The sequence below is a fragment of the Rana temporaria genome, chromosome 4, assembly GCF_905171775.1.
Source record: "Rana temporaria chromosome 4, aRanTem1.1, whole genome shotgun sequence".
Classification (NCBI taxonomy): Eukaryota; Metazoa; Chordata; class Amphibia; order Anura; family Ranidae; genus Rana; species Rana temporaria.
Genome location: NC_053492.1, coordinates 471121304 through 471140586, shown reverse-complemented (window position 1 = coordinate 471140586; position 19283 = coordinate 471121304). Strand labels below are relative to the sequence as shown.

Sequence of the window (19283 nt, the reverse complement as noted above, 5' to 3'; positions counted from 1 at the left end):
AGACCCTTAGATGTGTTCATCTTATGCAAGACTACCTAGGTGTGTGTGTGAGGTATGGCCTGTTTACCTCAAAGGGTAAATTGTTTACATACATAAGGAAATATTTATTGATGGTAATTAGACTTGAGGGGGTATTCATTCATGAGAAACATTTGGTTGGGGTCATTATCTGTCACTCTGAAAGACAGGATGTAGATCAGACGGCCAATCAAATTGCTCAGCTATTCAGTGGATAGGGAATATAATTCTGGACATCAATATTGTTGGTCAGAATATTCTCTGTGTATTCCCTGGGTATGGCAAAGGTCTAGAGCTGATCTAGTCAGATGGGACTTTGAATTACTCTGTTGGACTTGTATCATCTGTGGAATTTGGACTTTATTCTGTATTGGAAGTCAAATAAATGCACTCTCTGGAGAGCCTGGTGTGTTGCTGCGGAACAACATAATTTTATAGTCCTCATACTAACACCTAAATATCAATATCTAACCGGACTCGTGTGTGTGTGTGTGTGTGTGTGTGTATATACATACATATATACATACATACATACATACATACATACATACATACATACATACATACATACATACACACTTCACTACACTACATGGAATTCCTCCTCGAGATTCATACCAGACACAGTGCTTGGTGTTGCCAGGTATAGAAGTCTGATCCCTGTTCATTGAAGTCTGACGCATTTCGGACTTTAAGTCACAGGGCAAAGTCGGATCCAAAGTAGGACGACTGTCGTGTTGTACCAGTGTGAACCCGGCTTTATACTATTACTGCACGGTTTATTGCTCAGATACTCCCACCCTAGTTTTCATGCACCCTGTACTTATTATATAGTACATCTTCCTATTGCTACACTGTGGACCAGATCCACATAGAAATAGATCGGCGCAGCGTATCAGAGATGCGCTACGCCGCCGTACCTTACCTGGCGTAATTTTGAATCCTTAAAGATTTCGCGGCGTAGTGTATCTCTGGCGGTGGAATTCAAATCGGCGATTAGGGGGCGTGTTTCATTTAAATGAAGCGCGTCCCCGCGCCAAATGAACTGCGCATGCTCCGTTTCTAAATTTCCCGCCGTGCATTGCGCGAAATGACGTCGCAAGGACATCATTTTTTAAACTTGGACGTGAATTACGTCCATTCCGATTCACGGACGACTTGCGCAAAAAATAAAAAGGAAAAAAAGGGGGGGTTATGTAATAAACCTAGTGTTGCTACACTGAACTCCTCACATACTCTTAGCAATTTTTTGCTAGTCATGTAGTCTGGCCTGGTATTCATATGCTTTCACCTGTCTGCTCCTTCTGTACCCTGTGCTGTCCCTAGAGCAGTGTTTCTCAATTCCAGTCCTCAGGCCCCCCCAACAGGTCAGGTTTTCAGGATTTCCCTCAGATGAAAAGGCTGTGGTGATTACTAAGGCAGTGAAACTGATCAAATCACCTGTGCAAAATAATGGAAATCCTGAAAACCTGACCTGTTGGGGGGGGCCTGAGGACTGGAATTGAGAAACACTGCCCTAGAGTAACATTGATCATGTAATACTCTGCTTGTTCCCTGCAGGCTCTTGCACCTGGCTGTCATCCACAACATCCCTCAGCTGTCTCACTACTTCATCTCACTGGCCCCCAAAGAACTCCTGGACATCCAGAATGACCTGTACCAGGTAGGTGAGCTCCAATGTGACTACTCGCCAGTCACGAATCAACATAGCCAGTGTCAAAGCTTAGACCAGAGATATGCAATTAGCGGACCTCCAGCTGTTGCAAAACTACAAGTCCCACTATGCCTCTGGGTGTCATGCTTGTGGCTGTCAGAATCTTGCTATGCCTCATGGGATTTGTAGTTCTGCAACAGCTGGAGGTCCGCTAATTGCATATCCCTGGCTTAGACGTTCCTTAACCCGGGGCATAGACTCGGTTTGGTAATTCCCCCCCCCCCCCACCTACCCTACTACAATAGGAAGTGTCCCTATGATGCAGGCTCTGATGTGGACACCTGAAAAAAAGGACGTACACAGAATGGGAGAAGGCCAAGGCTCCATTCACATTTAGGTGATTTAAATCGCCGCAATTCCATAATTGCGGTGGAACACGGGGTGCGTTTGTGATGCCGTTACTTGCTAATGGCACCCCATTCGCAGGGCGTTTTTTTTTTTTTTCCTCCATACCCCTCTGCAGCAAAATGGCACTGCAATTGGGGTGTTTTGTTTTTTGCAGTGATTCAAATCGCCTAGGTGGTAATGGAGCCTTATGCCGCGTACACACGATCATTTTTCGGCTGGTAAAAAATGAAGTTTTTTTTTAAATGTAATTTAAAATGATGGTGTGTGGGCTTCAGAGCATTTTTCGGGTTCTGAAAAACGACAAAAAAAAAAATTTAAACATGCTCTATTTTTTCACAAAGTTTTAAACGATGTCATTTTTCGGGTTGTAAAAAATGATCGTGTGTGGGCTTTAACGCGTGAAAAACCCGCACATGCTCAGAAGCAAGTTATGAGACTGGAGCGCTCGTTCTGGTAAAACTACCATTCGTAATGGAGTAAGCACATTCATCGCGCTGTAAAAAAAAACAGAAAAGCGCGAATCGTCTTTTACGAACACAAAATCAGCTAATGCGGCCCCAAGGGTGGCGCCATCTGAATGGAACTTCCCCTTTATAGTGCCGTTGTACGTGTTGTATGTCACCGCGCTTTGCTAGAGCATTTTGTTTTTAACTATAGTGTGTAGGCAAGGTCGTTCGTTTTTTTTTTTTATATAACCTGAAAAATGATCGTGTGTATGCGGCTGCAGCATCACGTGACCGGAAGTTGAGGCAAGTTAAAAAGATATTTTAGATTTTCTTTTCTTTCCAGCAATTAAAACGATCTTGGAGTTGGATTTTTAAGACCATGTTGCAGGTGAAATGCGTCGGTGGCGGATTCACATCTGGTGGGAGGAAAAAAAATGATTTTTTTGAGTAACCTGGTTCTATGCCAATGAAGTTGTTGGGTTTTTTTTTTTTTTTTCGCGGGGGGGGAACGACTGAGCTTTTATGTTGTAGGGGAAGTTTCACCTACTGGTTGGGTTGTAGAACTGATTGACTGCTGTTCGGTTGGTTTCTGATCTTCTCCTAATCCGAACTCCTCCTTACTCCGCTCTCATCTCTTCCGTCCTGACAGTCTGCGCTGCACCTTGCCGTCTACCTCGATCAGCCGGAGGTGGTGGTGGCACTGCTGGGAAAAGACGTCAACCTGGAACTGCAGGACCGCAAAGGTGACACGGCTCTACATGTGGCCTGTGAGAACCAGCATCTCGACTGTGCTAGAATCCTCTTGCGGGGCCCCAGGGGGCCACAAAACTTACAGCTACAAAATTGGAAAGGTAATGTATGTAGGTTTGTGTTTTGGGGGGGGGGGGGGAGAGATTTATAAAAAAAAAAAATATATATATATATATAATATATATATATATATATATTTTTTAGGGTTGCACCAGTGCTGATACTAAGCATTTGCATTGGTGTTCGTGCAAATACTATGATACCTGAAACTGATCCCTTCAGGCTCGGGGGGGGGGGGGGGCTTGTGTGAACCGACAATGCTGCATATGAACTCTTGAGGGGATGGTTTTTGTATACCCCCATTTGCTGCCTTTGCTGTTACTCTCTACTTACCTCTGTACATTACATGTTCCAGACCCCTGCATTCTATGCATTACCCACTCTTGACCCTTGCACTCTGTGTATTAAACACTCCTGAGCCCTACACTATGTACGTACCCCTGTAAACTGTACGGTACATATTCCTGACCCCTGCACTCTTACAAACGTGTCAAGAATATGTAACGTACAGTTATATACTTGCACCTCCAGGGCTCAAAATTTCAAGTCCTTGGCCACTAGCCAGGTCTTAAGAGATACCCGCCCCCTAAACACACCCTCGTAAATTATCTCATGAAATGACACTGTTCAATGTTTTATGCGGAATTCGGTTGCAAAAATAAATATGAACAACAATATTAACATAAAACCTATCAGTGCCCATCAATGCAGCCTCTTCAGTGCAGGAATCGGGGGTGATTGCCCCCCGGCTCACACAGAGCTGTGACGCAGCTGGTCTATAAAACACGGGACTTTTGACAGCGGCCGGCATTTTCATATACCAGCTGTGCGAAATCCCCGCTCTGTGTGATCCGGCCGGCAATCCTCCTTAGGCCCCGTACACATGACCGGTTTTCTCGGCAGAATTCAGCAAGAAACTCGATGGGAGACATATTCTGCCGAGAAAACCGGTCGTGTGTACACTTTTCGTCGGGAAACTCGTCGAGCCAAAAAGAGAGCATGTTCTCTATTTCCTCGTTTGGGCAATGGGAACATTTGGCTCGACGAGTTTTCTGACAGCCGAACAAGGAACTCGACGAGCAAAACGATGTGTTTTGCCCGTCGAGTTTCTCGGCCGTGTGTACGCGGCCTGACAGTGTTCTGGCTGATCGCTTCTGGCAGAAGCTCAGTCTGACCCTGCTCCTCACTCGCCCTCAACTAATTTCTACTTGCCAAGTGTGAGCAGGCAGGTGGAAATTTTGAGGGCTGCACCTGATATCTACCCTCCCACTGTTAGTGCAGTTTTGCCAAACCCACGTTTCTCCTCCAATGCACACAGTCCATGCTGCCTCCTTCTCCACTCGCTGCCTGCGGGCCAGAGGGAAGGGTGGTCAGCTCAGACCCTGTCATGTTTCCTAACAGTGGCCCTGCCAGCCTCCATCCCTCCCAACATTTTTCTCAGTGCGTCAAGCCTCTTACTGTTTATGCAAATCAATTACTGGCCGACCTTGCATTCCTATTAATATGTCCACAGCGGGAAAAGCCTAAAATGGAAAACGAATGCAGCTATCACATCTAATGATTGACAAGCTGCAATATATGATGATTTGGGTTTAATACTGCTTTAAACGTAGTTGAGTAGGTTTTAAAGCGGGGGTTCACCCTATAAACCCCAAAAAAAAAAAAAAAAAATTTTCTTCTACCATAAAATCAGGCATTGTAGCGCGAGCTACAGTATGCCTGTCCCGATTTTTTTTATCCCCGTACTCACCGTGTACTCGTACATCGAAGATACCGACTCCCCTCGGGGAATGGGCGTGCCTATGGAGACGGAGGATGATTGACGGCCGGCTCTGGCGCGTCACGCTTCTCCGGAAATAGCCAAAATAGGCTTGGCTCTTCACGGCGCCTGCGCATAGCCTGTGCGCAGGCGCCGTGAAGAGCCGAGACCTACTCCGGCTGTCTTCGGGGAGAGTGACGTGCCAGGGCCGGCCGTCAATCCTCCTCCCTCTCCATAGGCACGCCCATTCCCCGCGGGAGCCGAAATCTATAATGTACGAGTACACAGTGAGTACGGGGGTAAAAAAAATCGGGACAGGCATACTGTAGCTCGCGCTACAATGCCTGTCTCGATGGAAAAATCATGTCAGTGAGGGTGAACCTCCGCTTTAAGTTCCAGAACATGGAATGAAGAGTCCTTTCTTTCTTTCTTTCTTTCTTTCTTTCTTTCTTTCTTTCTTTCTTTCTTTCTTTCTTTCTTTCTTTCTTTCTTTCTTTCTCCTCCTCCTCTCTTTCTTTCTTTCTTTCTTTCTTTCTCCTCCTCCTCCTCCTCCTCCTCTCTTTCTTCTCCTCCTCCTCCTCCTTTCTTTCTTTCTTTCTTTCTTTCTTTCTTTCTTTCTTTCTTTCTCCTCCTCCTCCTCCTCCTCTCTTTCTTTCTTTCTTTCTCCTCCTCCTCTCGTTCGTTCTTTCTCCTCCTCCTCTCGTTCGTTCTCCTCCTCCTCTCGTTCTTTCTCCTCCTCCTCTCGTTCTTTCTCCTCCTCCTCCTCCTCCTCTCGTTCGTTCTTTCTCCTCCTCCTCCTCCTCCTCCTCCTCCTCCTCCTCTCGTTCGTTCTTTCTCCTCCTCCTCCTCCTCCTCCTCCTCTCGTTCTTTCTCCTCCTCCTCCTCCTCTCGTTCTTTCTCCTCCTCCTCCTCCTCCTCTTTCTCTCCTCTCGTTCGTTCTCCTCCTCCTCTTTCTCTCCTCTCGTTCGTTCTCCTCCTCCTCCTCTTTCTCTCCTCTCGTTCGTTCTCCTCCTCCTCCTCCTCTTTCTCTCCTCTCGTTCCTCCTCCTCCTCCTCTTTCTCTCCTCTCGTTCCTCCTCCTCCTCCTCCTCCTCCTCCTCCTCCTCCTCCTCCTCCTCCTCCTCCTCCTCCTCCTCCTCCTCCTCTTTCTCTCCTCTCGTTCGTTCTCCTCCTCCTCCTCCTCCTCTTTCTCTCCTCTCGTTCGTTCTCCTCCTCCTCCTCCTCCTCTTTCTCTCCTCTCGTTCGTTCTCCTCCTCCTCTTTCTCTCCTCTCGTTCGTTCTCCTCCTCCTCCTCTTTCTCTCCTCTCGTTCGTTCTCCTCCTCCTCCTCTTTCTCTCCTCTCGTTCCTCCTCCTCCTCCTCTTTCTCTCCTCTCGTTCCTCCTCCTCCTCCTCCTCCTCCTCCTCCTCCTCCTCCTCCTCCTCCTCCTCCTCCTCCTCCTCCTCCTCCTCCTCCTCTTTCTCTCCTCTCGTTCGTTCTCCTCCTCCTCCTCCTCCTCTTTCTCTCCTCTCGTTCGTTCTCCTCCTCCTCCTCCTCCTCTTTCTCTCCTCTCGTTCGTTCTCCTCCTCCTCCTCCTCCTCCTCTTTCTCTCCTCTCGTTCGTTCTTCTCCTCCTCCTCCTCCTCCTCTTTCTCTCCTCTCGTTCGTTCTTCTCCTCCTCCTCCTCCTCCTCTTTCTCTCCTCTCGTTCGTTCTCCTCCTCCTCCTCCTCCTCCTCTTTCTCTCCTCTCGTTCGTTCTCCTCCTCCTCCTCCTCCTCCTCTTTCTCTCCTCTCGTTCGTTCTCCTCCTCTTTCTCTCGTTCGTTCTCCTCTTTCTTGTTTTGTCTACATCAGTGACACATGTCTCTTCTCTCCTGTAGGTCTAACCTGCCTGCACATCGCCACCATGAGGAGAAATCTGCCCCTCATCTCTCTTCTTCTGGACAGTGGAGCCAATATCAATAGTCAGGTATTGAAATATCCTTGTGATTGTTTTGTTATAAAGTGTCAGTAAACCGAAATGGGGGAAAAAATAAATAAAATAAAATAAAATAAAATGTAATGCCTTTTTTATTATTTGGTTTGCTGTAATCAAAAAGGCATATCATCTTTAGCAGGGCTCAAAAAAATCTGGGCGCAATTGCGACAATAAATCCTACAATAACCAATCCTACTTGAACAAACAAACTGCCGCCTTCCCCAGGTAGATACGTTGTTATAGGCTCTCTTCTTCTATAAATACTTATAAGTAAAAGGTGGCCATCATAGTGTAGTGGATAAAAACTTGTTTATTAAGTTAAAAATGCAAAGACTATTACCCTCACATATTCATGTGCCTCTATGCCGGCACCCAGCTTCTCCAGCCATGTATGCGGTTAGTAAAAATGCAAAAGTGCGTTCCTATAGCAGCGTGCCCCGCAAGCCTCTCCCACGATTGGCGGTGTGTCGCGTGGGATCTCAACAGCAGCCTCTACGTGTTTCGTAAGAATGCTTGTGTCTTTGGGAAGCATTCTTACGAAACGCGTAGAGGCTGCTGTTGAGAGGACTCATGCGACACACCGCCAATTGTGGGAGAGGCTTGCGGGGCACGCTACTATAGAAACGCACTTTTGCATTTTTACTAACCGCATACAAGGCAGGAGAAGCTGGGTGCCGGCATAGAGGCACATGAATATGTGAGGGTAATAGTCTTTGCATTTTTAACTTGATAATCATTGGATAGATTGATAGCAGCGGGAGCCCTTGACTCCCACAGCTGTCAATCAAATCCAGTGACGCCGTGGGGGAACCCCATAACGGGAGGATCAGGGCCACTCTGTTAAACCCTTGAATAAGGAAAGTAAGTAGAACATGTTTGTTATTTAAAAAAAAAAAAAAAAAGCTTTACAATCACTTTAACCTACATGGTTGCAGCATAATGCTGTTGCCTGCTGGTTCTAAGCTGGAGAGCTGAGCTATCACGTGACTGCTGATCACTCAGGTCCCCTCTGAGCAGAGAGCAGGGACAGTTGGTTGCCGCTCACTGGAGTGCCGGGCAGGAAAGGGGTGGCTGATCAGGCATCTGGGGGGGGTGGGGGGGTTTTCCCTGACATTGGGATAGATCCAGAAACTGGAGCAGCTCGGTGATCTCAGCCAATGGGTCAAGTAAGTGCACTCCTGGGACCCACAAGAGATGTATAGCCAAAAGAGCTTTGGCCATACTTCTAACACCTGTGCCAACTAACCTGTGTAAGAAAGATGTATATACTTGTCTTCCACCCGCTCCAGTCTGGTCATGTGATCTACCCTGTGTCAGCCAGCGGCAGCTGCAGGGGAAAGGAGGGGGCGCTCGAACAACGGCTGGGAATGCCTGGAGTGGTGACATCAAGCATAGGCTTCCAATTGCCATCCGTTGTTGGCCGCTGCTGGCTGACACTGGGTAGCTGGATCACGTGACCGGAGCAGCCTGAAAATTAGATGAGTTGTATACATTTTTCTTCCATAGATGTTGGAAAGGTGGAGGGGCTAGTTGGTGTCATTTGGAGACCTCTGGGGTCTTGGGGTGTCACCCTAGGTCCAGAGTCTGGGATTAGACATGTTGGTAGACCTTGCCCGCTGTAGTCCTGTCTTGTCTCTCACCCGTTCTCCTTTTTGCCCTACAGGAAGGTACCAGCGGAAAGACTGCCCTGCACCTGGCTGTGGAGATGTTGGACGGCCAGCTGGCTGCTCATCTTTTACAATATCGCCCTCATGTGGACGCTTTAATGTACAACGGCTGTACCCCCCTCCACCTGGCTGTTGGCAGAAAGGATATTGAACTTGCCAGACTTTTGTGCCAAGCTGGGGCAGACATCTTACAGAGAAATAGGGAGGGGGACACCCCTCAGGACCTGGCGGAGGGAAATAACCTGGTATGAGCATTCATCTATATTGTTTTTTTTATATAAAATACCCAGATTTATAAGCTAGAAGACTGTAGTTTTGGGCGATTGCATTCTATATAAGATTCACAACTTATGTTCTGGTGACAACTGTAAAGCTGACATTTTAATCTTATATTTAACCACTTGCCGACCCGCTGCAGTACATATTTGGCAGCAGGGCGCAAACTTGTATGTGTATGTTCTTGTGTCTGTCCCAGTATGAAGTTGCTGCTATCTATGGGGGGGGGTAGAGGTCGCTGAGATGGAAGGTTTTTGCTATTCATATGGTTGGGGGCAGGGCCATTTGAAGGAATTTGGGGGCCCTAAGCAAAATGTACTACGGCATTTGTTTTTAAGTTGAGAAGCAGTAGGGTTTAATATAAGTTGAGAAACAACTTTGTAAGATGAGAAGCAAGGGGGGGGGGGGGTTAGGCGGCTACTGAAGATTACTTCTTGGTTCTTGATTCTTCCGACACACACATCCACCTTCCTTCACCCGTGCAGCGAGCAAGTTGAAAGGGAGGGGCCCCAAGCCAGCATGGGGCCCCAAGCAATTGCTTGGCTTGCCTGTCCTGTCGCAACGAGCCTGGTGGGGGGGGTCACTGAGATGGTAGGTGTCTGCTATCCATATCCATAGGGGGGGTCGCTGGGGTGGCTGCTATCCATGGGGGGGGGGGGTGGCTGCTATCCATGGTGGGTGTCTGCTATCCATAGGGTGTTAGGAAAAGAGAATACAAAGGGCTATTCTAGGACTTTGTAGGCACAGTAATGAACCATATTTTATGAAAAAATATTGAGATTTATTGAGACAGTTGTCGGAAAAACTACTATTCCCAAAGAGCTTGATGTAGCATCATACTTTAATACCCTAATAAGACCAAAAAACATAAGTGAAATAAGTGGGGAAAAAACGGGGGAAGGGGGGTGTCGCTGAGGTGGAAGGTGGCTGCTATCCATAGGGTGGGGTCACTGAGATGGGAGGTGGCTGCTATCCATATGGTGGGGTCACTGAGATGGGAGGTGGCTGATATCCATATGGTGGGGTCACTGGGGTGGTGGCTATCCATGGGGGGGTGAGGGTCACTGGGGTGGCTGCTATCCATAGGGGATGGGGGGTCGCTGAGGTGGCTGCTATCCATAGTTGATGGGGGGGGGGGGGGTCGCCACTATTCACAGGGTGGGGGGAAAGAGTCTCTGAGGCGGCTGCTGTCCACAGGGGGTGGCTGCTCTCCAGGGGAAGGGGGGTGTCGCTGAGGTGGAAGGTGGCTGCTATCCATAGGGTGGGGTCATTGAGATGGGAGGTGGCCGATATCCAATTGGTGGGGTCACTGGGGTAGTGGCTATCCATAGGGGGTGAGGGTCACTGGGGTGGCTGCTATCCAGACAGCGACCACTAAGGTGGGAGGTTAGAGGGTGATCAGTGAGTGATTCTTGGAGTGTGATATATGTTGATAGAAAACAAAAATTACATAAATAGTGTTTCCATTTCTCCTCATCCCTCAGCTTCTTCCTCTTCTGCCCTTCGATGATCTGAAGATCTCCGGGAAACCTGTTGTGACCACCGCGTGAGCGCCTGCGCTGATTCTTTGTGACACAATGGAGCCGTCTCATTCACAATGGACATAATGAGAGGCTCGGGGGGACAATGACCACAAGGACGGCGCTCTTTCCCACCATAGTGGTGATTGGACTTCTATTTTATTTTTATACATGTAAAGGGGTGTTTGGCTCTTTTGAGCCGTTCTCTATTCTGCAGAAATGAAGAACTGGAGGAGCCGTATTTTTTGTATAAATTATATCCGGAGCAGAGCCGCCTTTGGTGCGGCATTTCCAGACGCACTTTTGTAGGATGTTGCTGGACTTCGGGGCTTCCAGAGCGGTCACTTCACACAGCCGTCGCATGCGTCCCTAAGAAGGCGCTCCTTACCTGGACTCTGTATGAACTTCTCTCCCCCCCCCCCGATTATCATTTCCTACATTCCACCCCCCTACTGTTTTCTATTCCACATTAGTTACCTCACCCAGAAATGATTGCTTACCTCTGGATCATACAATCTGGTATCGGAACAGTATGTATATAGCTAGCTGGGAGGAGCTTTGTTGAAATCTTTTAAAGGCCAAGTCCACCTTGTTGCATAATAAAACAAAATAATAATTGCATCCATATTTGCAGCCAAAGAATGACTTATTTATTTTTTTGGAATAGCAGTGCAGCTGTGGTCAGTGGATGACGGGTGCCATGCAGTGTCTCTGTGTCTCTCTCTCTCGTTCTCTCTCTCTCTCTCTCTCGTGTTCTCTCTCTCTCTCTCTCGTTCTCTCTCGTTCTCTCTCGTTCTCTCTCTCGTTCTCTCTCTCGTTCTCTCTCTCGTTCTCTCTCTCGTTCTCTCTCTCGTTCTCTCTCTCGTTCTCTCTCTCGTTCTCTCTCTCGTTCTCGTTCTCTCTCTCGTTCTCTCTCTCTCTCGTTCTCTCTCTCTCTCGTTCTCTCGTTCTCTCTCGTTCTCTCGTTCTCTCTCGTTCTCTCGTTCTCTCTCGTTCTCTCTCTCTCGTTCTCTCTCTCTCGTTCTCGTTCTCTCTCGTTCTCTCTCTCTCGTTCTCTCTCTCTCGTTCTCTCGTTCTCTCTCGTTCTCTCGTTCTCTCTCGTTCTCTCGTTCTCTCTCGTTCTCTCTCTCTCGTTCTCTCTCTCTCGTTCTCGTTCTCTCTCGTTCTCTCTCTCTCGTTCTCTCTCTCTCGTTCTCTCTTTCTCTCTCGTTCTCTCTTTCTCTCTCGTTCTCTCGTTCTCTCTCGTTCTCTCTCGTTCTCTCTCTTTCTCTCTCTTTCTCTCTCTTTCTCTCTCTTTCTCTCTCTTTCTCTCTCTTTCTCTAAAAAAAAAAATACCATTTAAAATCTATCCCCTATTTTGTAAACTTTTGGGACCATTTATACAGCGATCATTGCTATAAAAATGCACTGATTACTTTGTAAATGGCAGGGAAGGGGTTAAATATGTCCTAGGGAGTGATTCTAACTGTGGGGGGGGGGGGGCTACAAGTGATACAACAGTGATCACTGCCCCCGATCACAGGGAGCAGTTGATCTCCTTCCTGTCACAAGGCAGAACAGGGAAATGCCTTGTTTTACATGGGCATCTCTCCGTTCTGCAGCTCCGTGATGCGATCGTGGGACACCGGGTTCCAGGGGCACTGTCACACCAACTAAGCTGCGATTATTTTTTTTAGGGGACGTACCTGTACGCCCATTTGTGCTGACGTATATCGTTGTGCGCTGGTTGGCAAGCGGTTAACGTGACCTAAAAACTGTACAACTTTCAAAAACAAACTAAAATCTTTTGGGGGCGGGGGATAAGAAAAATAATATTAATGTGATGGCATAAGTGTGCACACCCTCTTTATCCCTTTCACACCGAGAGTACGCATATATACGTCCTCGGCTTTCGGGGGTTATACCGGGATGATGCCCGCAGCTGCAGGCATCATTTTGGTACCGTTGTTTAGAGCCGGCGATTGGCTATCCAAACATAACAACCGATGCGGCTAAAAGCCGTTCGGTTGTTATGCCTGAGAAGCGGCATAAACGGCTTTGATTCAGTCTCCGCAATGTAAACATGGAAGCGACGTCACTTCCGGGTTTCTCAGCTGCCAATGGCGCCAGATATAAAAAAAAGTACACAGTAAAAAAATTTTTTTTTTTTTTTAAGAACCCCCCTCCCTGCGAGCTTGCGCAACAAAGAAAACGCATACGGAAGTCGCGCCCGCATATGAAAACGGTGTTCAAATCACACATGTGGGGTATTGCCACGATCGTCGGAGCAATAATTCTAGCCCTAGACCTCCTCTGTAACTCTAACCTGGTAACCGTAAAAAAAAAAAACACTGCCGCACAAATACCGTGTGACATAAAATATTGCAACAATCGCCATTTTATTCTCTAGATTCTCTGTGTGTATGTGTGTATATATATATATATATATATATATATATATATATATATATATATATATATATATATAATGTGTGTGTGTGTGTGTGTGTGTGTGTGTTTGGGGAGGGTTGGGGGGTTCTAAGTAATTTATCAGCAAAAAATACGGATTTTAACTTTTAAACACCAAATGTCATAAATAGGCTTGGGCATGAAAGGGTTAAAACTGGGGATGTAGCTGTGTTCATAATTAATAAATTGCATTCAAACTCCTTTTTTAAATAGGGGTCAGTACATATCTGCCATCATTTTAAATTGCCTCTGACTAACCCCAAATAAAGTTCAGCTGTTCTAGTTGGCCTTTCCCGACAATTTCTTGCAGGGTTATTTTTTTTTTTTTTAACTTGTATCTTAAAAATAAATAAAAACAAGTTGGTTATACTTTAAACATTTTAAAGGTTATAGTTATATATATATATATATATATATATATATATATATATATATATATATATATATATATATATATATATATATATATATATATATATATATATTAGTGAGTTGAAAATGAGCATATATGGATTCAGACACCACATCCCACTTTGATTGAAAAGAAGAGAAAGGGGGCTAAGAGGTCACAGGCCTCAGGATTTTAACGGTGTCAAAAATATATAATGACCAAATACTGATCAACACAAGAATATATAGGGAATTGGAAAATAATTGTATTACGAAGTTGATAAAGACATGAAGACAGTACATATCCAAATAACTAGGTTGTTCTTAAAGTGGAGTTCCACCCATAAATATAACATTACATCAGTAGTTTTAAAAAAAAAAAATGTCATTAGTCCTTTACGAAAAATTTTTTTTTTTTTTTTTTTTTTAGATGCCTTCAAAGTGTTGTTGCTAGGCAGAATAGTTAATCTTCCCACTTCCTGCACCTAGGTGCTTAAAGGGGTTTTCCACCCATTTTGTAAGTTTATTAAAAGTCAGCAGCTACAAAAAGTGTAGCTGCTGGCTTTTAATAAACCGACACTTACCTGCTCGACGGCTCCAGCGACGCGCCGGACGGGGCTCCGCTCCTCGCCCCCCGGCGTCTTCATGCTCAGTGTGGGCACCCGGCCGTGACAGCTTTCGGCTTCACGGCCGGGCACCCACTGCGCATGCGCGGCCCGGCGAGGCGCCGTCTGATTGGACAGGCGATCGCCGAGGACCTGTCGCGTGTCCTGGGCGATCGCCTACAGCAACCCCTTCCTGTAGGTGATTAAGCTTAATCGCCTAGGCGATTAGGCTTAATCGTCTACCCGGAAGGAGGAAGTCCCACTCCTCCTGAAGCCCCCACTCCCCCCCCCAAAAAAATTACGTGGCATGTAAGGGGGTGAGGAGTGGGATAAGCGGAAGTTCCAAATTTGGGTGGAACTCTGCTTTAATGCTTCCTAACCTACACCGCACAGACTCCTGGGAATGTAGTGGGTGTAACTTTCCAGGAGTCTGTGCACTCCCCAGTCTCAAAGAATCATGTGACTTGGACAGCACAGGTGCTGAAACCTGATCTGACAATGCTTGTGCAGCACTGAGCATGTGCGAGATCTGCAAGGCTGAAATCCAGGAAGTCATACAGTCTGGCTTCATGATGCCCACACTTAAGATGGCCCCAGTCAATTTCTATTTTATAAAGTGTCTAAATGCTGTAACAACCTAACAAAACGGACCTTAGTTTACAGACTAACTTTACTAGCATACATTAAGCTTGTGTATTACAGGGGTATTTATATTTAAAAAGTGAAATTGTGGCCGGAACTCCGCTTTAAGAGTACATACGAAACCATTTTTCCCTCAACATGTTTTGCTCCCAAAAAAAGCTTCTTCAGGAGATGTGGCGGTCTAATATACTGAAAGTAACAAAGAGAATATGAGCACTCATGTAAATGCATTAAAAATAAAATGCATTTAAATATGTCTATAACTATAGGCATCCAAACATGGATTAGAATGTAAAAAGACATATAACAAAATCAAGAAAGATCCATCAATGAGGACGTATAAAAATAGTTGCATTTTGTAAAGATAAATGGTGTGATCAATTTCTTACCAGTCATCGATAATGTTTGGGGTACTTATCAATCTGATTAATTAAGAACATAGAAAAGATGTGCCAAAAAAAAAAAAAAAAATCCAAAAAAAATGCACCTCACAAAAATACCAGAAATTCATGTTAACTACACAATTACCCAATGCAGACAACTGCTAGGTAATGCCTACCATCAGGGCCTTATTACAAAATCCACTTGGGAGTTTCTGAATGTCCCTCTTCCCCGAACACCCACTTTATATATATATGTCCTCCCAAAAATCCATAAAGATCCCCTCCATCCACCTGGTCGACCTATTTGTTTCTTGAAATGGCTGTCTCACTGAGACTGCCAGTCAACTGCTCGACGATTACCTGAGACCCCAAGTTTGGTGTCATATTTGCAGGACACCAGTGAACTTTTGAAGGCATTGGATGTTCTCTCTGTTCCAGAGGGAGCATGGCTTGTGCTGGATGTGGAGGCCCTCTACAACTCCATTCCCCCCACATGTTGGAGTTGTGGAGGGCTTCCTTTCCAGGGGCAGTGATGTCCCTGTTGCCTACGTTTAATTCATCTTGAATCTTCTTCGATTTATTATTTTCAACAATATTTTTCTTCGTGGGTGCTCCCACTACCTCCAGATACAGGGGGTGGCCATGGGGACCAAGTGTGCCCCAACCTATGCCAACCTGTATCTGGGGGGGTGGGAGCAGGATCTTTTCTTTTCCGGGAGGACATGCAGGAATTTGTGGGCAGATACCCATGTGGCGACGTTACATAGATGACATCTTCTTTATTCGGACAGGAACGAGAGAGGATTTGCTCAGTTTTTTTGATGGCCTAAAGCTTAATCGTTCTAACCTCAGTTGCACTATGGAGAGTAGTCAATCCAGTCTGACCTTTTTGGATATTCAGATTTATATTGACTCCCAAGGCCTCATAGGCCCTACCCTTTATCGTAAGCCCTCTGCGGGCAATTCGCTCTTCCACGCGACAAGTTCCCATCCGGCTCCACTAGTAGCTAGTGTGCCCTATGGGCAATACCTCAGACTACGCAGAAATTGTAGTGAAAACTCTCATTTTGAAACTGAGGCTAAAGCCCTACAAAATCGTCTCTTGTCACAAGGCTACAGTAGGAAATGCCTCAAGAAAGCCTATCTCAAGGCCCAGAATCGGGAGCGATCCTCTGTCATTCACAGTCCTCGGAAAGTTAAACCCATTGGGGTAGATTCAGGTAGGGCTGCGCACTTATACGGCGGCGCAGCGTACCGTTTTAACGCTACGTCTCCGTAATTTACTTGCGCTACGCTTCATTCACGAAGCAGTAGCTCAGTAATTTGCGTGGGCGCTCCGTAAAACTGCCCGGCGTAAGCGCGCGTAATTTAAATGATCCCATAGGGGGCATGGATCATTTAAATTAGGCGCGTTCCCGCGCCGAACGTAGTGCGCATGCTCCGTCGGGAAACTTTCCCGACGTGCATTGCGGTAAATGACGTCGCAAGGACGTCATTTGCTTCAACGTGAACGTAAATGGCGTCCAGTGCCATTCACGATTCACTTACGCAAACAACGTAATTTTCAAAAATCGCGACACGGGAACGACGGGTATACTTAGCATTGGCGGCTCCTGCTAATAGCATGAGCAGCCTTACGCAGAAACCGACGAACGCAAACGACGTAAAATGCGAACGCCGGGCGCGCGTACGGTTGTGAATCGGCGTGAGTATGCAATTTGCATACTCTACGCTGACCACTATGGGAACGCCACCTAGCGGCCAGCGTAAGAATGCAGCCTACGATACGACGGCATAAGAGCCTTATGCCAGTCATATCTTAGGCTGCAGTCGGCGTATCGAGCTTTCTGAATCGGGAGAAGTCGATACGCCGGCGCAACTAAGCAATTACGCTGTGTATCTATGGATACGCAGACGCAATTGCTTTCTGAATCTACCCCATTGAAAGAGTTCGCCTTCAAGGAGTTGCCCAGTTCTCAGGGCAACATCGTCAAATGAGAGATCTATTACAGCGACACTGGTATCTCCTAACTGGAGATCCCTTGGTGTCCAAACATCTCAAGCAACATCCAGAAATTACCTTTAGATGGTCCAAATCCCCGAAGGACTGTGTGGTACATAGCCATTATACTCCCAATGTGAATGATCCTGTTGAGGCAAGGGGAACAAGACCCTGTCATAAATGTGGGTTCTGCCGCTTTATATTGTATGAACAGAAGATCAGCATTTCTCTCCCGGACAGGACCGGGAGCTGTGTGTTTACACCCACAGCTCCCGATCCTCGCTCTGTAACGAGCGATCGCGTGTGCCCAGCGGCGATCGCGTTCGCCGGGCACGGGAGTTGGGGGTGAGAGAGGGGGCGCGCACCCCCCTAGTGGCCTGCGCGAGAGCCGACGTATAGCTATGGGCTCTCGCGCAGGGGAGCCGACCTGCCGCCGTGAAACGACGGCGGCTGGTCGGCAACCAGTTAAACCTCTTCTCTTCTAATTTTAAGTGAATGACCACGTGTCTTTTTAAAATCCCTTTTGCAAAAAAGTTTTATCCCTATTGTGGGGTCACCAGTACGGTATTTGTACATTGAAATCATATCCCCTCTCAGGCGTCTCTTCTCCAGAGAGAATAGGTTCAGCAACCTTTCCTCATAACTAATATCCTCCAGGCCCTTTATTAGCTTTTTTTTTGCCCTTCTCTGGACTCGCTCCATTTCCAGTACATCCTTCCTGAGGACTGGTGCCCAGAACTGGATACTCCAGGTGCGGCCGGACCAGAGTCTTGTAGAGCAGGAGAATTATTTATCTCTGGAGTTCATCCCCTTTTTTAATGCCAATATTCTGTTTGCTTTGTTAGCAGCAGCTTGGCGTTGCATGCTGTTGCCGACCCTATCATCTGCTAGGACCCCCATGTCCTTTTCCATCTTAGATTCCCCCAGAGGTTCTCCCCCCCCTAATGAGTAGACTGCATTCATATTTTTGGCACCCAAATGCATTATTTTTCAACATTAATCACTTCCTGCCCGGTCAATATTCAATTGACGTCCGGGAAGTGGTTGTGAAATCCTGACTGGACGTCTATTGACGTCCTGCAGGATTACATGCCTGCGCAGCGCGGCGATCAGTGATCCGGGGTGTCAGTCCGACACCCCGCATCTCCGATCTCGGTAAAGAGCCTCCGGCAGAGGCTCTTTACCACGTGATCAGCCGTGTCCAATTACGGCTGATCACGATGTAAACAGGAAGAGCCGTTGATCGGCACTTCCTCACTCGCGTCTGACAGACGCGAGTAGAGGAGAGCCGATCGGCGGCTCTCCTGACCGGGGGGGTTCGCGCTGATTGTTTATCAGCGCAGCCCCCCCTCGGATGCCAACACTGGACCACCAGGGAGTGCCCCCCGGTGCTCAATAGAGCAAAAATGGGCAAAAATTTTTTTTTAACACAATCAATGCCAATCAGTGCCCACAAATGGACACTGACTTGAAACATGGGCACTGACTGAAATGATGCCCAGCAATGCCATCAGTGCCACCTCTTAGTGCCCATCTATGCCCAGTGCCCACCTATCAGTGCCCATCTGTGCCACCCATAAGTGCCCATCAGTGCAGAATACCAGCGCCGCCTCATCGGTGCCCATCAGTGCCACCTCATCAGTGACCATCAGTGCCACTATATCAGTGCCCATAATTGAAGAAGAAAACTTACTTTTTTACAAAAAAATTTACAGAAAAAAATAAAAATGTTTTTTTTTTTTCAAAAATGCCGGTCTTTTTTTTAGTTGTTGCGCAAAAAATAAAAATCGCAGAGGTGATCAAATACCACCAAAAGAAAGCTCTATTTGTGGGAACAAAATGATAAAAATTCAATTTGGGTACAGTGTAGCATGACCGCGCAATTGTCATTCAAAGTGCGACAGCGCTGAAAGCTGAAAATTGGCTTGGGCAGGAAGGTGCGTAAGTGCCCGGTATGGAAGTGGTTAAACCTCATTTGCCATGTAGTTGCCCCACCCCATTAAATTGTTTAGATCTTGTTTCAAGGTTTGGAGGGTTCAAGGTTGCAAAGTTATTGCCCTGCTTAGCTTAGTATCGTCCGCAAATACAGCGATTGCAATGTTAATCCCATCTTCCAGGTCGTTTATGAACAAATTAAATAGGATTGGTCCCAGGACAGAACCCTGGGGGACCCCACTACCCACCCCTGACCATTCCTAGTACTCCCCATTTATCACCACACCATAGCCAGTTTTTAATCCATGTACTCACCCTATGGTCCCTGCCGACATGTACAGTAAACATCTATGGGAAATTGTATCGA

The 19283-nt window shown here is 46.7% G+C and overlaps 1 protein-coding gene across 1 annotated transcript in view; it reads left to right on the top strand.

Annotated features, from left to right (window-relative positions):
* The window catches only part of NFKBIE (NFKB inhibitor epsilon), a 46275-nt gene extending 35137 nt beyond the window's left edge, over positions 1-11138 (top strand). The window contains exons 3-7 of the mRNA XM_040351799.1: positions 1579-1681; positions 3176-3377; positions 6951-7039; positions 8712-8960; positions 10476-11138. Coding sequence (XP_040207733.1) covers positions 1579-1681; positions 3176-3377; positions 6951-7039; positions 8712-8960; positions 10476-10541 — 709 coding nt within the window. The 3' untranslated portion in view covers positions 10542-11138. The remainder of the gene's footprint in view (positions 1-1578; positions 1682-3175; positions 3378-6950; positions 7040-8711; positions 8961-10475) is intronic.
* The last annotated feature ends 8145 nt before the right edge of the window (positions 11139-19283 follow it).